This window comes from Salvia splendens, chromosome 2, assembly GCF_004379255.2.
Source record: "Salvia splendens isolate huo1 chromosome 2, SspV2, whole genome shotgun sequence".
Lineage (NCBI taxonomy): Eukaryota > Viridiplantae > Streptophyta > Magnoliopsida > Lamiales > Lamiaceae > Salvia > Salvia splendens.
The window spans coordinates 10074090-10093290 of record NC_056033.1 but is presented as its reverse complement, the minus strand read 5'-3'; the positions used below and the strand labels follow the sequence as shown (position 1 = coordinate 10093290).

Sequence of the window (19201 nt, the reverse complement as noted above, 5' to 3'; positions counted from 1 at the left end):
ATCAAGAATCGATGATGGCTTGCTCCGTCTCCACGTGAAGATCTTCAATACGAGACCTCGGATCTTCTGACTGGTGTCCCGGACTATACGCTGATATTTGTGTGGGCAAATCTCACCAACGTACTAGGACTCGAATAATGGAAGACAAAACTCAGCTCACGGAGGGAGCACAATTTTCGAAAACTCTCTCAAGAGGGGGGGATGAAAATTTTACAAATTAATTGTTGTGTTTTCTGTCTCCTTTATTCTCCTATTTATTTAAGTCACATATTGGGCCCAGTCAGGGATCTAAGGAAGAATCTGGAACAGGCCTCACCCAATTAGCTTTTTACTAATTAAATTGAACCCACAATTTAATATAAGCTTATATTGGAATATTACGAGCAGCCACTACAGAAGTAATATTGCACTGCCTTCCAAATCCGAAATTACAAGTATTCCGGGTTTCCTTTAATTGTATTTGATTTATTTCCCGCGCTTAAGATGAAAACATCCATTAATTAATTAATGTCTGCTATAGACTTAATTAATTAACATATTTCGAATTCCAAGAGTGGACTTAGCAAGAAACTCTTATTTATTATTCATAGAGTAATCAAACTCCAACTAGCTAGGTTCCGAATAATAAAACCTCGTTTCGAGCTCCTCTTGTGGATGTTATCAAACGAGACTCTCCTCGCGCACGTTTCAACATAATAGCAATCCTAGCACCTCTAGATAATGATCACCACTACCCAATATACGTGGATCGTTGGGTTACGAAAAACCCGCACCTTTGGTAAGTCAAAGTAGTGGATACTCAATATCGTATGCTCAATGCTAACGTAAACTGATTAAGAAATTAATTCTCAAGACCTCGTCTTTCAGTAGAAAGCATAAAGACTCGTCTTGCTGTTAGATCCATTCAGTGCTATACCACACCAACGTCATCTTATTTCAATAAGGTTTAGAAATAATCGGACTGACATTGCAACCTTTCGCGATAGGTAGTCTAGGCCTATCTAGGTTGTGAAATTCTTATTTTTCTTTGTTTAGAACTGACCGTGTTACCTTAAATTGGACGACGCCCACAACCGGTCTACTAAAACAAAGACTTAGACTTTGTTACGTTTGCTCATACATTTAAATATGCAATAAACAACCATTAAATGTAAAACATAACAACATTATGACAAAAATAATCTGTTGCATTTATTGGAAAATAACCATTAGAGTTTTATAGTATCCAATCACTCGAAAGGTGATTTCTATTATACAAAACCCTAACAGTCCCGGAATCTGGAGAACTGTTCATCGTTCTTCTTCTTTTGCAACACTTGGGGAAATGGTACTCTAACCTCTGATGGCTTGACTGGTGTGCCCACCTCGAGTTGAACTGCGGGCAGTGATGTTTTAGGTTCCTCCGCTTACTCCGCTTCTACTTCTTCCAATAGTACACTCTCGGGCTCAACTGTAGGCTTTGGTGGAATTTCTGGCATAGAAGGACCCTCATAACTCTTCCCGCTCCTCAAATGAATTGTCTTGCAATCTTTGGGGTTTACTTTTGGTTGTCCCGGGAACTGCCCTGGCGTATGCTGACTGCTCACAGCTTGAGCAATCTTACTCATTTGCGTCTCTAAGCTTTTCATATGCACTGCCATGTTGTGCATATCATTCTCAACCTTCTCTAGCCTTTGATTGGAATGCTCCATGTTCTTGTGTGACTGTGTCATGAATGCATTCAATATGTCCTCTGAACTTTTCTTCTGCGGCTCAGTGATCATTCCTTGGGACACGGTGAACCCCGGTGGTGGCTGCAGGGCATTGTTGGGGTTCCTATAAGATAGGTTAGGATGCGCCTTGTTCCCAAAATGGTTGTAACCTCCACCCCCTTGATTGGGGCGAGAGTTGTTATAGTATCTATTTCCCCCTTGGTGTATGTAGTTAACATCCTCTACACCCTCTTGCTGCTCCTGCACAGCCGGTCCCATCCCCATGAGATCTATCTTCTTGTGGAGGAGTTCCATCTGTTTAAACATGTTGTCCATATGGCTGCTCTCTGCGGCGGAGGCTACTCTGTGTACTCTGCTCCTCTCGTTGTTCCAGCCTTCATCATTAGATGCCACTCTCTCAATCACTTCCATGGCCTCTGCTTCTCCCTTCTTCAGCAATGATCCTGCGCTCAGGTTCAGTTCACGCTTTGCTTCAGGCAGACACCCCCTATAGAATGCTAGGACTTGATGCGTCGGATTCAGCCCATGATTGGGGCACCTCTTCATCAGCCCCTTGAATCTTTCCCAAGCTCCTCGGATACTCTCTTGGGGAGTCATCTCAAACGAAATAATCTCAGACTGCCTCTTCAACGCCTCACTCGGTGGGTAGTATTTTTCTAAGAACTTCTCAACCATGGCATCCCACGTGCGAATGGAGTTAGGCTCCATACTATCCAGCCAATCCTTGGCATCATCCTCCAGAGAAAAATGGAATACCCTTAATCTGATCTGCTCATCTGTGACTCCATTTATTTTCGTCGTGTTGCAGATCTGGATGAATTTAGTGAGGTGCTTGTTAGGATCCTCTGTGGGTCGGCCTCTAAAAGCATTGTTTTCCGCCATCTGAAGTAGTCCTCTTCTGAGTTCAAACGTGTTGGCATTAACATTGTTGCCAACGGGTGGGTTTGCCACCCCATGATAGGCATACATGTTCTGGACAGGTACCACGTTTTGCCTTAGATTTAACTGCCTTTGCAGGTCTTCGAGTTGTTGTTGAAGCTGAGCATTCGTTGGAGGAGGTGGTGGAACATCATTCCCCTCTACGTTCTCCATCAGAATAGGAGAATGTGGCTCAAACTGAATAGAGGAGTGAACTGGTGACGGAGTAGGTGACGGTGATTCTTGAACTGGTGAAGGTGATCGTCTCTGGAACGGAGAAGAGACTCAGATCCTTAGATTTAGCCTTCTCAAAGCGTTTATCCTTCTGTTGGATGCTTCGATCTCAAGATCGATAGGCTCTAAAGGTAGACCCCTAGAGCGTGTGTGCATACAACCTGAAACAAGAAAACTCAATGTGAGAGCTCAAAAATAAAATAAAAATTAAAGCAATAAAGTCTAAACTAGTATTCTCTATCTTCACAAAGATATTGAGCTAAATTAACACAAATTGTCCCCGACAACGGCGCCAAAAACTTGACTCGACTTATTTTAACACAAGAAAATCCCGCAAGTGTACGGGGCTAGTGTAGCACAAAGCAAGCAAGGGTATCGTATCCCACAGAGACAAAATGTATAAACTCAAGTACCACGGACCGATTTTAACTACTATCTAGATGATTCAAAGGTTTGGTTTGATTCTAGGAAAAACAATTAAACATAAACAAGTTAAAAGCACGCGACAAAGGATAGGTTTCAAATAAGAGAAAGAAGTAGAGCTTTAGATCCAACTACAACGAACACAAAGTGAACAATTCAACAACTTCGATTGCCCAATTGAAGTCTCTAGGATTACTAGGAAAGCCGCTAGTCTAGGCTAAGCCCTCTCTCGAGTGCACCCAACCCGTTGATTAACCATTAATATTGAAGTCTCCTTCTAATACTTCACAATTAACTCCTTAAAACAAAAGGCTCAAGCCCTCACTCTAGAATCCCTTCTCTCGAATGCAAATTATCTAGGTGTTGTTCATTCTTTTATCAATCCTAATTAGGTATCTCTCGATTACTCAAAACTAGGTTAACAAACTCAATTGGTAGCTAAGCAATTGAATAGAAAGAGCACAAGAATGAAACGAAGAAATCACAAGAGCATAGGTAATCAAAAGTCCTTAAATTAATCAAAAGCGTTCATTATAGTCTTCACCAAAACTCTACAAGGGATTTAGCTACTCATATTCAATGCAAATTCACAAGATAAATCCATGGAAAGTGAACTAAACATAAGAAAACTAATAAAGATACTCCCAAAGGTGGATTGAGTGGGCAAATCGTCTTCGTCTTCAACCTTGTTGATGAATCGGACTTTTTGTCGCTTTAATCTGCTCTCCAATGTGAAAACTGCTCATGGGGGCGTGTCTATTGTGTCTGGTGTCGAAACCTAGGTCTCCTTTAATACCCGGGGCGGAAATAATAGCAATTAAGTCTCGCCGATCACATCGCCCGGCCGAGCGATTTTAAGTCTCCAAAACGCCCGGTCGGGCGAACAGTCGATAACTATACTTCCTTCACATCGCCCGGTCGGGCGATTCTTCCGAGGGGTAGTGCCCGGTCGGGCGAATTCTCTGGATTCGGTCCCTCCTTTGCACAAACGCCCGGGCGGGCGTTTCTCTTAAGCAAGAACGCCCGGTCGGACGTTTCTTCTGTAATCCTCCTCCAAGCTCGTTTTCAAGTCATTTTCACCTGTTTTAGCTCCAAACACTCGACAAACTCATCAAAATACTAAAGTAGTGGATACTGGATGCAAACTCAAGTAATATGCTACAAAACACTGAAATATTCACGTTAAACACCCCAAAATACTTGCTAAACCACGAGTTTATCACAAAGTCATAGCTCTTACTTCCATCATTGATGACATTTATGATGTTTATGGAACTTTAGATGAACTCCGGCTTTTCACTCATGCTATCCGAGGGTGGGTGTATACTTCCTCTAATTACATTATATCCAATGAATTTTTTTTCTTTCTAATATATATATTGTTCAGATGGGATATTAGCGCCGCTGCGGAATTGCCCCCGTACATGAGGATATGTTACGAAGCTCTTTTAGGCGTTTATTCGGAGATGGAAGATGAAATGGCAAAACGAGGCCAGTCATATCGCCTTCAATATGCGAGAAAAGTGGTATTAACTCGACTCATAAAGTGTTATGGGCACAATGTCTCATTCAATTGTGAGTGCAAGAACATGCTAGTCTTTTGAGATAAGTTCTTCCTGTTTGGTATATAACACAATTAAAGCTATATGTTATTAAAGTAACAAATGAAATTGGCAGATGATAAAGTTGGCGGGGGTGTATATGGAAGAGGCGGAATGGTGTTATAGCAAGCATGTTCCGACAATGGACGAGTATATGAAATTAGCACTCGTATCGGGTGCTTACATGATGCTATCAACAACTTCTTTGGTTGGAATGGGGGACCCTATTACCCAAGATGATTTTGATTGGATTACGAGCGAGCAACCAATTGTACGAGCTCCTCGGTTATTTGTAGATTAATGGACGACATGGTTGGACACGGGGTAAGCTAGCTAGCTAGCTCTAGTTAAAAGATATACTCCTTATATATATTTTTGTTCATAAAGTAAATAATAACATGTCACTATGTATTGATTGAGGCAAAAACTACAAGCGTGGACTGTTATATGAAAGAAAAGGGGTGCTCAAAGATGGAAGCTTTTGATGAGTTTTGGAAGCGAGTGAAAAAAGCAGCGAAGGATATAAATGAGGAGTTTTGCTCGAGCCATAAATTTATTGCATGTTGGTGAAGATTCATATGGTAATTCCAAGACTAAGACCAAAGAGATGGTTAAAATGGTCCTCATAGAGCCCGTGCACTTCTAGCTACTTTTACAGTTAATAAACGCAATTCCTAAATCTAGTAGTACCATACCATGAAACGAGATGAAGTTGAATCTTTTGTGTAACTCTTCACCTTTTCTAACATTTATCACATTCAATAAAAGTGGTGCCATAATCTGTTGGCTCAATTCCGGGATATACTTATACTCTAATATACTTCAATGTCCACGCAAAAAAATGACTATTTAAAACTACACAAATTTGAAGTTTTGAGTATTTTCTTCTTCATAAAACTAAAGATAAATAATTAGACATGAACCTAAAAAAACCGATTTTTTTGGATTTTTTGGATGAAAATGACCTTCAATTCATTTCAGGCCTGGTGTGAACTTATTTGTTTACATATTTTGCGTGTATATGGGCAAACTTCCCCAGTTTCATTTATTTAATCTATATATGAATTTTATTATACTACTAATACTAGTAATGAAAGAATAAAATAAAGAAAATGAACAATTAATATTTGTATAAAATGTAGTTTCACTTGGATGAAATTCTACGAGAGCAATGATAAATCCACGATTGAAGCTCAGCCCTCTCAAACTGCAAAACCAGTTGCACAAATTTATACAGTCTAATCACATCCATGGCAACGCCCGTAGCAAACCCACAAAAAAACCACGCCCACACAAGTTCACAAGAAATCAGCTCCGACCACCCATCCCGTTTCTCGACAATCTCAAACAATGCAAAAACCCCGACGAATTCCTCTCCATTTTCAACGATTTCAACGAAATGGGTTACAAACACGATTACCCTTCTTACGCTTCTCTCGTCTACAAGCTCGCTCGCGCCAGAAGATTCCACGATGTCGACGCCGTCCTCAATTTCATACGGACCCACGACATTAGATGCGGCGAGCCTATGTTTATCGGACTGATTAGGCATTACGGGAAGGTCGATTTGATTGACAAAGCAGTCGAGGTTTTCCGCGAGATGGGAAAGTCGTATAACTGCGCGCGCACGACGCAGTCGTTCAACACGATTTTGAATGTGTTGGTAAACGGTGGGAGGATTTCTGATGCGACCGAGTTGTTCGAGAAGGGGCCGAAGATGGGATTCAGGTTGAATTCGGTTTCTTATAATGTAATGATCAAAATGTGGTTGGGGAATAATGACTGGGGGAAGGCGATGAAGGTGTTCGATGAAATGCTTGAGAGAGAAGTGGAGCCTACAGCTGTGACTTACAATTCTCAAATTGGGTTCTTGTGCAAAAGGGGTGATGTGGATGAGGCGAAAACGTTGTTTGAGGATATGAGGGCGAAAGGAAGGCGAGGAAATGCAGTCACATATGCTGTATTGATGGAAGGCTTGTGCTCTTTAGGCAGGTTCAACGACGCGAAGAAATTGATGTTCGATATGGAGTACCATGGATGCAAAGCCGAGCTTGTGAACTACGGCGTTTTGATGACTGATCTTTGCAAAAGAGGATTGATTGATGAAGCAAAAGGGCTGCTTCTTGGGATGAAGAAGAGGCGGATTAAGCCCGACGTGGTGATGTATAACATATTGATTGGTTGTTTGTGCAAAGAAGGTGATGTTTCTGAGGGGTATAAGCTCTTGGTTGAGATGCAGGTGAAGGGATTGAAACCAAATGCTGCCACTTATAGAATGGTGATTGATGGTTTCGTTAGAGTTGGGGATTTTGCAGGCGGTTTGAAGGTGTTGAATGCGATGCTTCATAGCGATCATTCTCCACGAGTTGAAACTTTTCGTTGTTTGTGTAGTGGCTTGTTGAGGTGTGGAAAAACGGATGAAGGTTGGTTTGTTTTGGAGGAGATGCAGAAGAGGAAGATGAGCTTGGGGCAGGATTTGTGGGAGGTTTTAGCTACAGATTTATGCAAGGATGATAAATTTGCAGTCGAGTGTTTATCTCATCTTATTGCTTCGCTTTGATTAATTTTTAAGTGGTGTGTTAGTCTGATGAAGGAAGTTGAGGGATTTGACTGCTGGTTTGTGATATGCAGTGTTACAAACTAATGTTAGTGATCGGAAAATTTAGGGTGCATCAAGAGCTTTTCATCTTGATAGGAGGCGATACCAAAGCTTGGAAGAGTCAAACCGGCTTTGAAATGTACTTTGTATTTGGTAGATTGAGTAGTTGTTTCTTCGTTTTTACTACTCCATATCTCTTTTTTCGAATTAAGAGGTCGACAAATAAGAAATTGTTTTGCTAACTCATTCCATTTATATTTTATTATAAACTAAACGGATGGAGACCAAAACAATGATAAATGGTGAAACAACTGTAAGATAAATGGAGTATCATTGAAAATAGATATTAATGGTGAAACCGAAATCTATTAGTCTGGCTTCGGTATAACAATTTCAAACCAAGAATCCGCAGAAAATCAAAGAAAGCCAATTGAAAACTGTCAGTTTTAAACAGAAATTGAAAGATTTCCATTCCACCATAGTGAAAAATTAAGAAACCTTTTTTACATTTTCAATTAGAAAAAAGTAAAAAATCTTAGTTGTACACTATAGCCTCACCATCTCCGATTCTCCAGTACCAAACCACCTTAAATGAAGAGATGCACCTAATCCATCCCATCAACTCCATAATCGAACACTTTAGGATTATCATTGCTACTTAATCCTCCATATTCATATGTATATATTCCCAACCTTTTCCTACAACTCATCACAACAACACCATCAAATTCCCCTTACTAGTTACCACAATCATGGCATTTCAACTCAAAACCACCATCTCCCTTCTCATTCTCGCCCTCGCGATCTCCTCCGCCCGTATCCTCGACGAGGAGGTCGCCGCAGTCCCTGCAGCAGCCGGCGCCGCCACAACTCCCGGCATAGGGCCAGACGAGCACCCCCTGACCTTCTTCATGCACGACATACTTGGCGGCAGCCGCCCCTCGGCAATCGCGGTGACCGGCATCGTAGCGAACCCGGCCGTGGGCGGGCAGGTCCCCTTCGCAAAGCCTAACGGCGCGGTCCTCCCCGTGAACAACGGCGTCCCCACCAACAACGCCAACGGCGGCATCCTCAACAACAACAACGTCCCATTCCTCACCGGCCTCAGCGGCTTCACCTCCAACATCGGCAGCAACAGCAACAACAATAACATCATCGGGGGAATGCCAGGGTTCCCCGTGCTGAACAGCGCGCAGTTCCCGTCGGGCAGCACGCTGCAGAAGCTGATGTTCGGCACGATGACCTTGTTCGACGACGAGGTGACGGAGGGCCACGAGCTCGGGTCGGGGCTGGTCGGGAAGGCGCAGGGATTCTACATCTACAGCTCCGTCGACGGAAACAGCCAGACCATGGCCTTCACGGTCATGTTCGCCGCTGGAGGATACGCTGACAGCATCACCTTCTTCGGGGTCCACCGGACAGCTGTGGCGGAGTCGCATCTCGCAATCATGGGCGGCACTGGGAAGCATGTCAACGCCAAGGGGTTCGCCACCGTCAAGACCTTTCCCGGCGGCCAGCACGAGACCGATGGGATGGAGACGCTGCTTCAGATCACTGTTTATCTCGCTTACTGATTACTTTCTCGATTTTTCTTTCTTTCATTGTTGTGATTTGCTTGAAATTTTATTGGATTTTCTTACTCGTCTAAAATTTTAATTCCCAACTACACCTCTTACCTTATTTATTACAGTCTCATGATGTACATTAGCCTTTGATTTATATCCTGCGTCCGGTGAGTTAGAACATGTATTAATTTCTCATCAATTGTATCACTTGTATGGATGTGCTTGTGCATATTAGTATTATTATCACTTGCCCTTAAAATTTTGAAATATATTACTCCCTCCGTCCCCCAAAATTCGTCCCGGTTTGACCGGGCACGGATTTTAAGAAGTTGTTTGACTTTGTATTAAATGAAAGAGTGTAGTGGAGTTTGGGTCCCACATGGATGCATTTCTTGTATTTTGTTTAAATGAGGTGTGATTAAATATACTCCCTTACACCCAAATAGAATAATGCATTTGACCTAAAACTAAATATACTCCCTAACACCCATCAGCCAACACCCCCCCCTTTAATTCACATTTTATTTTCTTCCCCAATTCCTCAAAATTTCCCAGACGAAACCCTAGCTCTTCGATCGGCGCCCCTTTTCCCGGCGACTTAGCGGACGCACGGTGGGGATTCCGGCCCCCTTGTCGCCGGTCCTCCTCTCTCTCGGATTTTCTCTCCAAACCAGCCAGCTCGGACCTTCCCAACCTCTGGCCTACCGTCGAAAACTCGGAGGCAGCGGCGCCGACTCTTGCTCCTCTCTCTCCTCCGGCGTGTTCGCGACCGTCGTTCCTTTCTCCGGCGTGGTCACTGCTGTTTCACAGCAGCCGCCGCGTTTTCTCCACTTTTCCTCCGTTGTTACCCCCGACTGCTTGGTCGGGAAGGCGTCGATTTTCTACCTCGCAGGGCGGTGGGTGGTTGTGCATTGATGAAGGAGGCGGTGGGTGGTTGTGTAGAGTGAAGGCGTCAGTGGAGTAATGAGGAATGCAAAATGCATCACTCGATTGTAATTGAGAGGGGCAAAGTGCAAATAACAAGAATGTGGAGGACTAAATAGATATGTCCATTTTTAGTAAGTTTGAAGTGGGACAAATTTTCAGGGACGGACCGAAATGGTAAATTGGGACAAATTTTCATGGACGGAGGGAGTATAAAAATGAAAAGACTTTTGAGTGTATAGAAAATTTGGTATTTAAAATTTTTTAGCATATGACAATCATCCGTGAGCAAGAAGTTAGGTAATACGTCTAGATTTCGGAGCCTATATCTATTAACTTGTGAATATAAGGCCATCCACAACGCTGTCTCTATACCGTCTCTTAAACCGTCTCTTAACTACTATTTGAGCACTATTTGAGGGCCCCACTGTCCTTTTTTCCTCCATCTCTTAACTAAGAGACGGAGGCTGCAACGCTCCGTCTCTTAACCGTCTCTATACCGTCTCTTAATTACTATTCATTCAATTTAATTTATAATTTTTTTTAAAACCCAATTCAATTTAAACAAACACACTTTATTAAAATTAAAACAATATTACAACTTAACATTAAAAAAGCGAAGACATAATTAAAATTCTAAAAAAATAAAAATGACATAATTTAATATTCTCCGCCAAAGTTTTCCCAAATGTGCTCAATTAGATCCTCTTGGAGTTGGGTGTGGGCGCTAGAGTCGCGTGTCCTTGCCCGAATAGCCAACCGTTCTTGTATAGATGGATGCGCTCCACTTCGCGGCGGACTACTTGCAGTTGAGCTTCCGGGGGATTCGGGGTCGAACCAATTTCCGGCATCGGGTCCTTCGTCTCGGACAATCATGTTGTGCAAGATTATGCACGTATACATGATGTCGACCATGCTCTCCATGAACCACGAACGAGCCGGGGCTTTGATGATGTTGAAGCGCGCTTGGAGAACCCCGAACGCCCTCTCCACATCCTTGCGCGCAGCCTCCTGCTTCTGCGCAAAAAGAGCCTGCTTTGGGTTCGCTGGCCTGCCGCACGTCTTCACGAAGGTCGGCCACTTCGGGTAGATGCCGTCGGCGAGATAGTACCCCATTTTATACCGTCGGTTGTTGGCGACGAAGTTGATGGCCGGCGCTTTACCATCCAAAACTTCGGTAAAGAGGTCGGACTGTTGGAGCACGTTTACGTCGTTGTTCGAGCCAGGGACCCCGAAGTACGCGTGCCAGATCCAAAGTCGGTAGTCGGCAACGGCCTCGAGTACAACGGTTGGGTGGGTGCCTTTGTGGCCGCTCGTGTAGGAACCCCTCCAAGCCACCGGGCAATTCTTCCATTGCCAGTGCATGCAATCGACACTGCCAAGCATCCCGGGGAATCCGTGCACTTGTTCGTGCAGGTTGAGGAGGAACTGACAATCCTCCGTGGTTGGCCTCCGGAGAAATTCGTCACTGAAGGCTGCCCGGACGCCTCTGCAGAAGTTGAGCAAGCACAAGCGCCCAGTACTGTCTCCGATGTGCAGGTATTCGTCGAATATGTCGGCCGTTTGTCCAGTCGCAAGCTGCCGGATGGCTGCAGTACATTTCTGCAGCGTCGTGTGGCTGGGACGACCGACCGCGTCGAACCCTTCTCGGAAGAACTCCTCCCTGGCCGCCAAAGTATTCGCTATGTGGAGAAATAGCGGTTTCCGCATGCGGAAACGGCGACGGAAATAGGTATCTCCCCAAATCGGGTTATCGCAGAAGTAGTCGCGTACTAACCGTGCGGCGGCTTCCTCCCGGTTCCGATTGATGTACTTCCGGGAGCGTCGTGGGGGTGGTGCGGCTTCCTCCGCCTCTCGTCGTCGATCTTCTTCGAGTGATTGTTCCATTAATTGACGCATTTGCTCAAAAGGATCCATTTGTTTGAGTTGATTGAAGATGGAAATTGGAGTGATAGAGAGGATTTGAGAGGAATAGATGTGTGTTTGTGTTTGAAATGAGTATGGAATAGAATTATTTATAGAGTAAAAAAATTAAAAATTTAAAAATGAAAATAAATATTTAACGGTAATATTACCGTTTGAAAAAAAAAATTTTTTTTTTTATTAAAAATCGATTTTTTTTTTAAAAAAATGAATTATTGCGTCATCAGTGACGACGCCCACTCGCGGGCCAGCGAGTGGGCGTCACGCACGCATGGGGACGTGCCACGTGTCTCGGGCGCGTGGCGAGACAGCTCGTCTCGTGTCTCTCCGAGACGAGCTACGCGACGAGCCGGTCGCGAGCTGGAGACGAGACGGCCGCTGCAATGCGTCTCGCGGGGGTCTCGTCTCTCCGAGACGAGACGCGAGCCCGGCGCGAGACGCGTTGTGGATGGTCTAAGGGGTCATGAGCACGATAGTCTCCCTCTTTAGCTCCGTCCCACAATAAGAGTCACATTTTGTCGTTTCGGTCTATTTCACAGTAAAAGTTACATTTCACATTTTATTATAAATAGTAAGTAGGTCCAACATTCCACTAACTCACTTAACTCATATTTTATTATAAAACTAATATAAAAAAAGTGGTCTCATATTTTACTAAATTTTCCAACTCGTTGTTCTTTACTTTTCTTAAAACTCGTGCCCACAAGAACATTGACTTCTATTATAGGACGGAGAAAGTATTAGTTAATTCAATAAGATTGAATTAATTAGTACTATATTTAAGTTATTAATGTCAATACTCACCTCTATTCATATTGTCCGCTCTATTATTTTCTTCCAGATTCAATTACATTTATTTGTACACGTTTTTTTTATCCCAAAGATTAAAAAAAATGGGTAATTATTTCCGATTTATAGAAATAGGACATTTTAGTCTAATCTTATTATCTGAAAGTAATCATTTTCTTGAGTGTGAAAATCAAATGATTTGAGAGAAAAAACATAAATAATGGTGTAGTACAAAGATGCAATTGATGTGGCCCCATTTGGGCTGTTCTCAATTTAAGTGAACAATAGAAATTGTAATAAAAGCCCCATTTATAAAGGAACGTAGCCCAAGCCCATTATAGATAAATACATTAGGGTTCTTTGAGGAGCGCCATTTCACTCTGCTCATCTCCCACAACCCTCCATTCCCTCACAAGGAAGATCACAAAGAAAGGAATGGGTAAGAACAATAATTCCATCTAATTTTAAAAAATATTTATGTTTGTCATCTTTTATTTTTCATGCGTTGATAGTTTTCTGTTTTAGCGAGGATTAAGGTTCACGAGCTGAGGCTGAAGAACAAGGTGGAGCTGCTGGCGCAGCTCAAGGATCTGAAGGCGGAGCTAGCGCTGCTGCGGGTGGCGAAGGTGACCGGAGGCGCTCCGAACAAGCTGTCGAAGATCAGGGTGGTTAGGCTGTCGATTGCGCAGGTTCTGACCGTGATTTCTCAGAAGCAGAAGTCCGCGCTGCGAGAAGCCTACAAGAACAAGAAGTACTTGCCCCTTGATCTCCGCCCTAAGAAGACCCGCGCTATCCGCCGCCGCCTCACCAAGCACCAGGTATCATTCCTTCTAATCATATATAATTGAGAATGTTTATGTTCTTTATTTGAATATGTTCAATTCGGATGCTATATTGCAATTTCTTAAGAGTACTTTTGTTTAATGGTTGCAGCTGCACCGCTCTTTATCTTGGCCACTTCACTCTAATCTTTCGCTTGCAATAGTGTTCAGAATTTAGACAAAATTATTTTCAGCTATTGATTCTTCTTAGCTCATAATTAATTCACTTGACTTGGTTTTGGCACATTTCAATAGTGACTAAACTTTTACTCCATAAACGATAGACTTGTAAATGGTGTTAATGAAGTTTTATAGTTTTGGCAATAGCATCAATACTTGTCTCAGTATACTGTAAATTAAGAGTATGTCAATTCTTGATACCATACTCAGTCTGATCCCTTCATTGTTTACATGTTTAAGTAATAGTAACTGTTTTTTGTTGTCTCTGTTGCGATGATGAAGCACTACTTAGTTGTTAACCTGTTTCCTCCTCTAACCAATTACTCTTAAGTTTGAGTTACCTCATCTATGTGTGTGTGAGTTGTTTCAGGGGTTCTAGTTTCTTTGTACCTGGTCGAATTATCTACTTGATTTTCAATATTCCTGACTTGATATTGGTCCTTTTTCCAGGCATCTTTGAAGACAGAAAAGCAGAAGAAGAAAGAGATGTATTTCCCTCTAAGAAAGTATGCTATCAAAGTTTAAGTTAGGCTCTTAATTCAATTTTGTTTCTGTTTCCCAATCTTAAGGAATGACAATATTTTGTTACAATGAAGTTTGCTATTTGCATTTTGTTCAGTGGTGTTGTTGAGACATGAAATCCCCAATTTATGCATTTGCATTATCATCTTCCATACAAGAAAGGTCATAGTCTGATAGCTGAGTGAACTCTGGTTGATTATGTTAACTTGCTTCGGATTATCTGTTTCATTGTTATGGATAAATGTCTTGTCTTCTTATTTACAAATTGTTCATCACGCTTGGTTGTCATAATCGTTTTTTTCTTTGTTTTTGTTTTCCTTTTGTTATTGGAATTGGAGATATGGTGGTAAATGTATCAGCTGTTCAATTCCTTTTTATTGGATGGGTTCTAATGGCATCGTAGAATCATTTCGTGAGCTTGGATTTAACTTCAATTATAAAATGACATTAATTCTTTTAGAGCATCCACACTAGTGGACGAGCCGGCGGACGAGCGACCGGTGAGCCTCTTGTTCATCGCGCTCGTCAATTATTGCGACCGGCTAGCACCCAATGGACGAGCCAGACGAATGAGAGGTCGTCTGTCGGTTTATGCGCTCGTCCGTCGGCTCGTCCGCTATTGTGGGTGCTCGACGGACAAGCGGACCGACGAGAGCATTTTTCGATTTTCTTTTTCTTTTTAATTTCAACTCTATATATTCTGCTCGTTGCGCTTCATTTCATTTGCACCACGGACAAACGACTAGCTAACGCATGTATTATCATGCACAACGATCGTTGAAAATGAAGGCCTAAAATATAAACACCGTCGGGCAGAGGGCACTTCGCCCCCCGGACCCCCAGGCAAGGGGGCCCGTCCGGCTAGCGGCAAACTATACAGATTCAAGGCATACTAACATATACTCCCTCCGTCCCTCTGTAGTAGAGGCGTTTCATTTTGAGCACTCACTTTGGAAAAAATTATAATAAATAGTTAAAGTACATAGAAAGTAAAGTAAAAAGAGAATAATATAGTTAAGAGTCTTCTCTATATTATTCTTTCTCTTATTTTATATTTTCTATATTTTAATTATTTATTATCATTTTTTCAAAATGAGCGTTGAAAATGAAACGCCTCTAATACAGAGGGAGTACTTTGTTTAAATTATTTTTTTTGTTAGCATTGTACTATTTTAATTTTTTTTATTTAATAAAATTATTATTGCACTTTCTCCACCCGTATACGTGTCGAAATTTTAATTCCGTAATTGCGTATTTGTGAATTTTTATTATTGTGTTTGTCCGCCGGGATGTCCTGGTATTTGTCCGTTATTGTGTAGTGGGATGTACTAATGATGTGGCAGTGCAGTGGATTGTCCTAGTGACGTGACAGAAGGTGTTTTTAGGATGCCCTAGTACTTATCCGTCGGGACGTCCGCCCTACTGTAGATGCTCTTATGCTTTTAAGTTAAGCACAAAACAATTATGTCAATTATCAATTACTCCTATTATTCGTTAAAAGGTACTATATGCTACTAATTATATCAGTTTTGAAATAGCACCACAGTGATGAAGTTATGATTTTGACTTTAGTTCCCGTCAAAAGCAATTGTGATAGGAGTGTAGGGGTTCTTAAAAGAGGAACTTTAGTAGAGACATTTCATTTTCTGCACCATAACTGCATTTACTATAGGAGTGTAGGGATTCTTAAAGAGGGACTTTAGTAGAAGCATTTCATTTTCTGCGCCACAACTGCATTTGCTATGTATTATTGCCCAGAAGGGGATCTTATCACAAAAATACACTAGTAGCGATTATAACTAAATTATTAAAATATCATTTTAGATTCAAATTAGTTGGATTAAAGCATAGCAATATTTATATCGTACGTTGGTGCATTTGAGCAAAAATTCGCGCATTAGGTTCCACGATTGCATGAGAGATCGAAGCCGTGGAAGTTTCTCTTTTTAGGTAGCACCAAAAAGAAAAAAAAATTAAAAATAGAGGGAGTATTTCTTAAGGAATTTTATTTTATAATTAACTATTTTAACTGCGCAAACAAATTTTATGCAAGCTGGATCCTTTATTGCATCTTTAAATATCCAATCTGATCATGAAAATTTGCATAAATTATGATTTAATGTATGCCTCCATAGAAAATATTTTCAAATTAATTTTCATAAACAAATTTCATATAAATTTAGAAAAAGTCAATAGTACTCCATATCGTATGAATTTGACGGCCCACTATAAAAATATTAGTACTATACTACAATTGCATAGTATGACATAAAAATTGTAACAAATAATATTTGGAAATATCCCAATAAATACTGCCTCAAGTTGCAGTCGCAGAAGTAGTTAACAAACTCCTCAAATAATTTTTCTGAAACCAAAGTCTGATGAATTTAATGAATTTACTGCATCTATCTCAACTTGCTTAATTTGTTATTATTCTCTTGATATCGTTTTCTCCAAAGTCAAAAAATGCCACATGCTAGAAGACTTGATTTCTCCCTTCTTCTATTTTCCAAATCTCTGTGTCCCCAATTTGTAAAGGATGATCCTTTTGGATAAGAGAAGTATGAATCAAATTAGAACATAACTCCCGCCGCCAGCCAATAAGAAGCCCGCCCCACCAATAAAAACTCATTAGAGCATCCACTATAGGAGGATGCTCTCAATCGCTCCGCCCCTTTTTTTTGTCCACAGCCCCACTTTTTTGTCTATAGCCCCAATTTTTTCCTCCACTGCCTCACTATAGGCGGACACTTTCAGTAGCCCCAAAATTTTATAACAAATTTTTATTTTAATTTTTTCGTTTCGTTTTTAAATCAGCTGAATTGAAATATTTACAAGTAATTGAGACCGAATATTCGTTGTATTGGCAAAGGTAAAATTATACAACGAATGTAAAAAAAATACAAATAAAAATGCCGCCACCGTCTAATCGGTGGCGTCGTCCGATTCCTCTTCCTCATCTCCGTCGCCTTCTCCATCGCCTTCAACGTCGCCCTCGTTGCCGCCGGCATCCGCTGCCCCAGGACCCTCATCAGCCAAGCGCAGACGGCGCTGGATCTGACGTATGAGGTCGGAGTATATATTCTTGATGTACGGGTCGGTTGCCGTCTCGTATTTGCTGCAGGCATCATTCAATTCGTGCGCCAGCTGCATATATACGGTATCCTTCAAGACCGCGCTGGCAAAAGGGGCCCTTGAAGGTGGTATAGACGCGGGCTGCGGGGCGCACGATCCAGAAGCCGCCGACGATCGACGGGAGGAACCGCCGGCTTCTCTAGCGCGTCTGATAGAGGCACGTTGTCCCGGAGGGCGGGTGCGCCTAGAGTGTGTAGCAGAGGGCTCTGTGGATTGCTCTTCGTTCAGGTCGAACGATTGCGAGCCGCTGCTGTAGTCCCCGGCAATGTTGTGTCTTGTCCGCTTCGTCGCCGGACTCTGCTCTTGGGCACATATGGCCTTGAATTTTGGGCAGTCCTAGAGAACTAGAAACTCCTCCCACATTGTGAACTTCGGATTGCCGAGCGTGCGGTATTGCTCCATCGAAAGTTCTTTCACGTCAGCCTCGCTGCGGCCACTCTCCGCATGGAGCAGGTTGTTCTGGTATATGCCCGCGAACCGCCGGATCGCCGGCAGAATCCTAGACCACTTCTTGCGGAGCTGTTCCCCGTCACGCGGGGGGGAGTCGCGAGGTTTGAAATCGTTGTATGCCTGCACGACGCTCTTCCAAAAGCTAAACTCGGTCTGATCGGTGCCCAATATGGGGTCTGATGTGGCGGCATCCCACGCCCTCGCCACAGCAACGGACTCCGCTTTGGTGTAGTGGATGGGCTTTTTTTTTCCGACTTGAACTGAGCCGCTTTGCGAACCGCCACCGGAGCCGACGCCGCTGCCCGATCCGCCGGCTCCGCTGACATTGCCCGATCCTCCACCGCCACCGCCGCCGCGTTGGGACCCTCCGACTCTCGTCGTAACGGGCGTATCCGGTATGCCGGAACTGAGCAGATCCATCATCGTATCCAGTGCGTCTTGATCTGCTTCGGTGAAAGGAGATTGACTGGATTGGAAAGGGGTCTCCGGACGGGGATGGTTAAGCGAGTCGAGGTTGGGTCTGTAATCTCCAAACGCCTAGCGGCTCAGATTCCTCGCTAAAGGTTGGGTGGGAGAAGACCTCCAAGGCTGAGATGGTGGCGGAGTTGGACTCGATGCCCATGCCGGGGGAGGTTGATTCCAACTCCATGGCTGAGACGGAAAGCCGCCATATCCTGACGGTACGCCACCATATCCCGACGGTACGCCGCCATATCCCGACGGCTGGGAAGGATTGCCGCCATTTCGTGAGATCCGGGGGATTCGTTGTCTCCACCGTGCATTTTTTTAGAGTGAAAGTGTAGATAGTGATGTGTGAAAATGAAGTGTGTGAAAGTGTGTAAAAATGGATGGTGGAGGAGGAGTATTTATATATGTAATTTTTGAAAAAAATAAAAAAAAAATAAATCAAAGGGGGCGGACGTGCATAGCCCGTCGCCCCACTATAGACCGCCCCACCCATCGCCCCATTTCGCCCCGCCGCCCCGCGATCGCCCCGTAGGAGGCGATGCCTCTACCGCCCCACCCTCGCCCCATTTTTCTTGTCCGCACCGGGGCGGACGTCCGCTACATTATAGACCGCCCCACCCTCGCCCTAAATTTTCGTCCGCCCCATTCTCTCCTATAGTGGATGCTCTTATGGCTTAAGTCTGGTTTTAAGAAAGTACTCCCTCCGTTCCACAGTAATGGAGACATTTCATTTTGAACACTCATTTTGAAAAAAATAATAATAAATGGTTAAAATAGAGAAATAGTAAAGTAAGATAGATGATAGTGTAGAGAAGAGTATTATCTACCCTATTCTCTATCTTACTTTATTATTTCTCTACTTTAACCATTTATTATCATTTTTCCAAAACGAGTGCTCAAAATGAAATGGCTCTATTACTGTGGAACGGGACGAGTA

At 42.9% G+C, this 19201-nt stretch overlaps 4 protein-coding genes across 4 annotated transcripts; 3 read left to right on the top strand and 1 right to left on the bottom strand.

Annotated features, from left to right (window-relative positions):
* Positions 1-1406: 1406 nt before the first annotated feature.
* Positions 1407-2804, bottom strand: LOC121773262. The gene has a single exon (XM_042170077.1). The coding sequence runs from the start codon at positions 2802-2804 to the stop codon at positions 1407-1409; it is 1398 nt and encodes a 465-aa protein (XP_042026011.1).
* Positions 2805-6041: 3237 nt separating this feature from the next.
* Positions 6042-7673, top strand: LOC121762895 (pentatricopeptide repeat-containing protein At1g07740, mitochondrial-like). The gene has a single exon (XM_042158913.1). It carries the CDS (start codon positions 6060-6062, stop codon positions 7446-7448), a length of 1389 nt encoding a protein of 462 aa, XP_042014847.1. The 5' UTR covers positions 6042-6059; the 3' UTR covers positions 7449-7673.
* A 373-nt stretch (positions 7674-8046) lies between these two features.
* On the top strand, positions 8047-9230 carry LOC121771114 (dirigent protein 25-like). The gene has a single exon (XM_042167906.1). The coding sequence runs from the start codon at positions 8240-8242 to the stop codon at positions 9059-9061; it is 822 nt and encodes a 273-aa protein (XP_042023840.1). The 5' UTR covers positions 8047-8239; the 3' UTR covers positions 9062-9230.
* Positions 9231-13013: 3783 nt separating this feature from the next.
* LOC121760824 (60S ribosomal protein L35-like) lies at positions 13014-14307 on the top strand. Its single transcript, XM_042156432.1, has 3 exons — positions 13014-13127; positions 13214-13506; positions 14140-14307. The coding sequence occupies exons 1-3, from the start codon at positions 13124-13126 to the stop codon at positions 14212-14214; spliced, it is 372 nt and encodes a 123-aa protein (XP_042012366.1). The 5' UTR covers positions 13014-13123; the 3' UTR covers positions 14215-14307.
* The last annotated feature ends 4894 nt before the right edge of the window (positions 14308-19201 follow it).

What these genes read in the sequence shown, in the direction of transcription:
- LOC121773262 (XM_042170077.1), bottom strand. Translation starts at nt 2,804, where the DNA reads ATGGAGAACGTAGAGGGGAATGATGTTCCACCACCTCCTCCAACGAAT.
- LOC121762895 (XM_042158913.1), top strand. Translation starts at nt 6,060, where the DNA reads ATGATAAATCCACGATTGAAGCTCAGCCCTCTCAAACTGCAAAACCAG.
- LOC121771114 (XM_042167906.1), top strand. Translation starts at nt 8,240, where the DNA reads ATGGCATTTCAACTCAAAACCACCATCTCCCTTCTCATTCTCGCCCTC.
- LOC121760824 (XM_042156432.1), top strand. An exon ending in GCCGCCTCACCAAGCACCAG is followed by an intron (nt 13,507 to 14,139) that starts GTATCATTCCTT and finishes TCCTTTTTCCAG; the next exon opens with GCATCTTTGAAGACAGAAAA.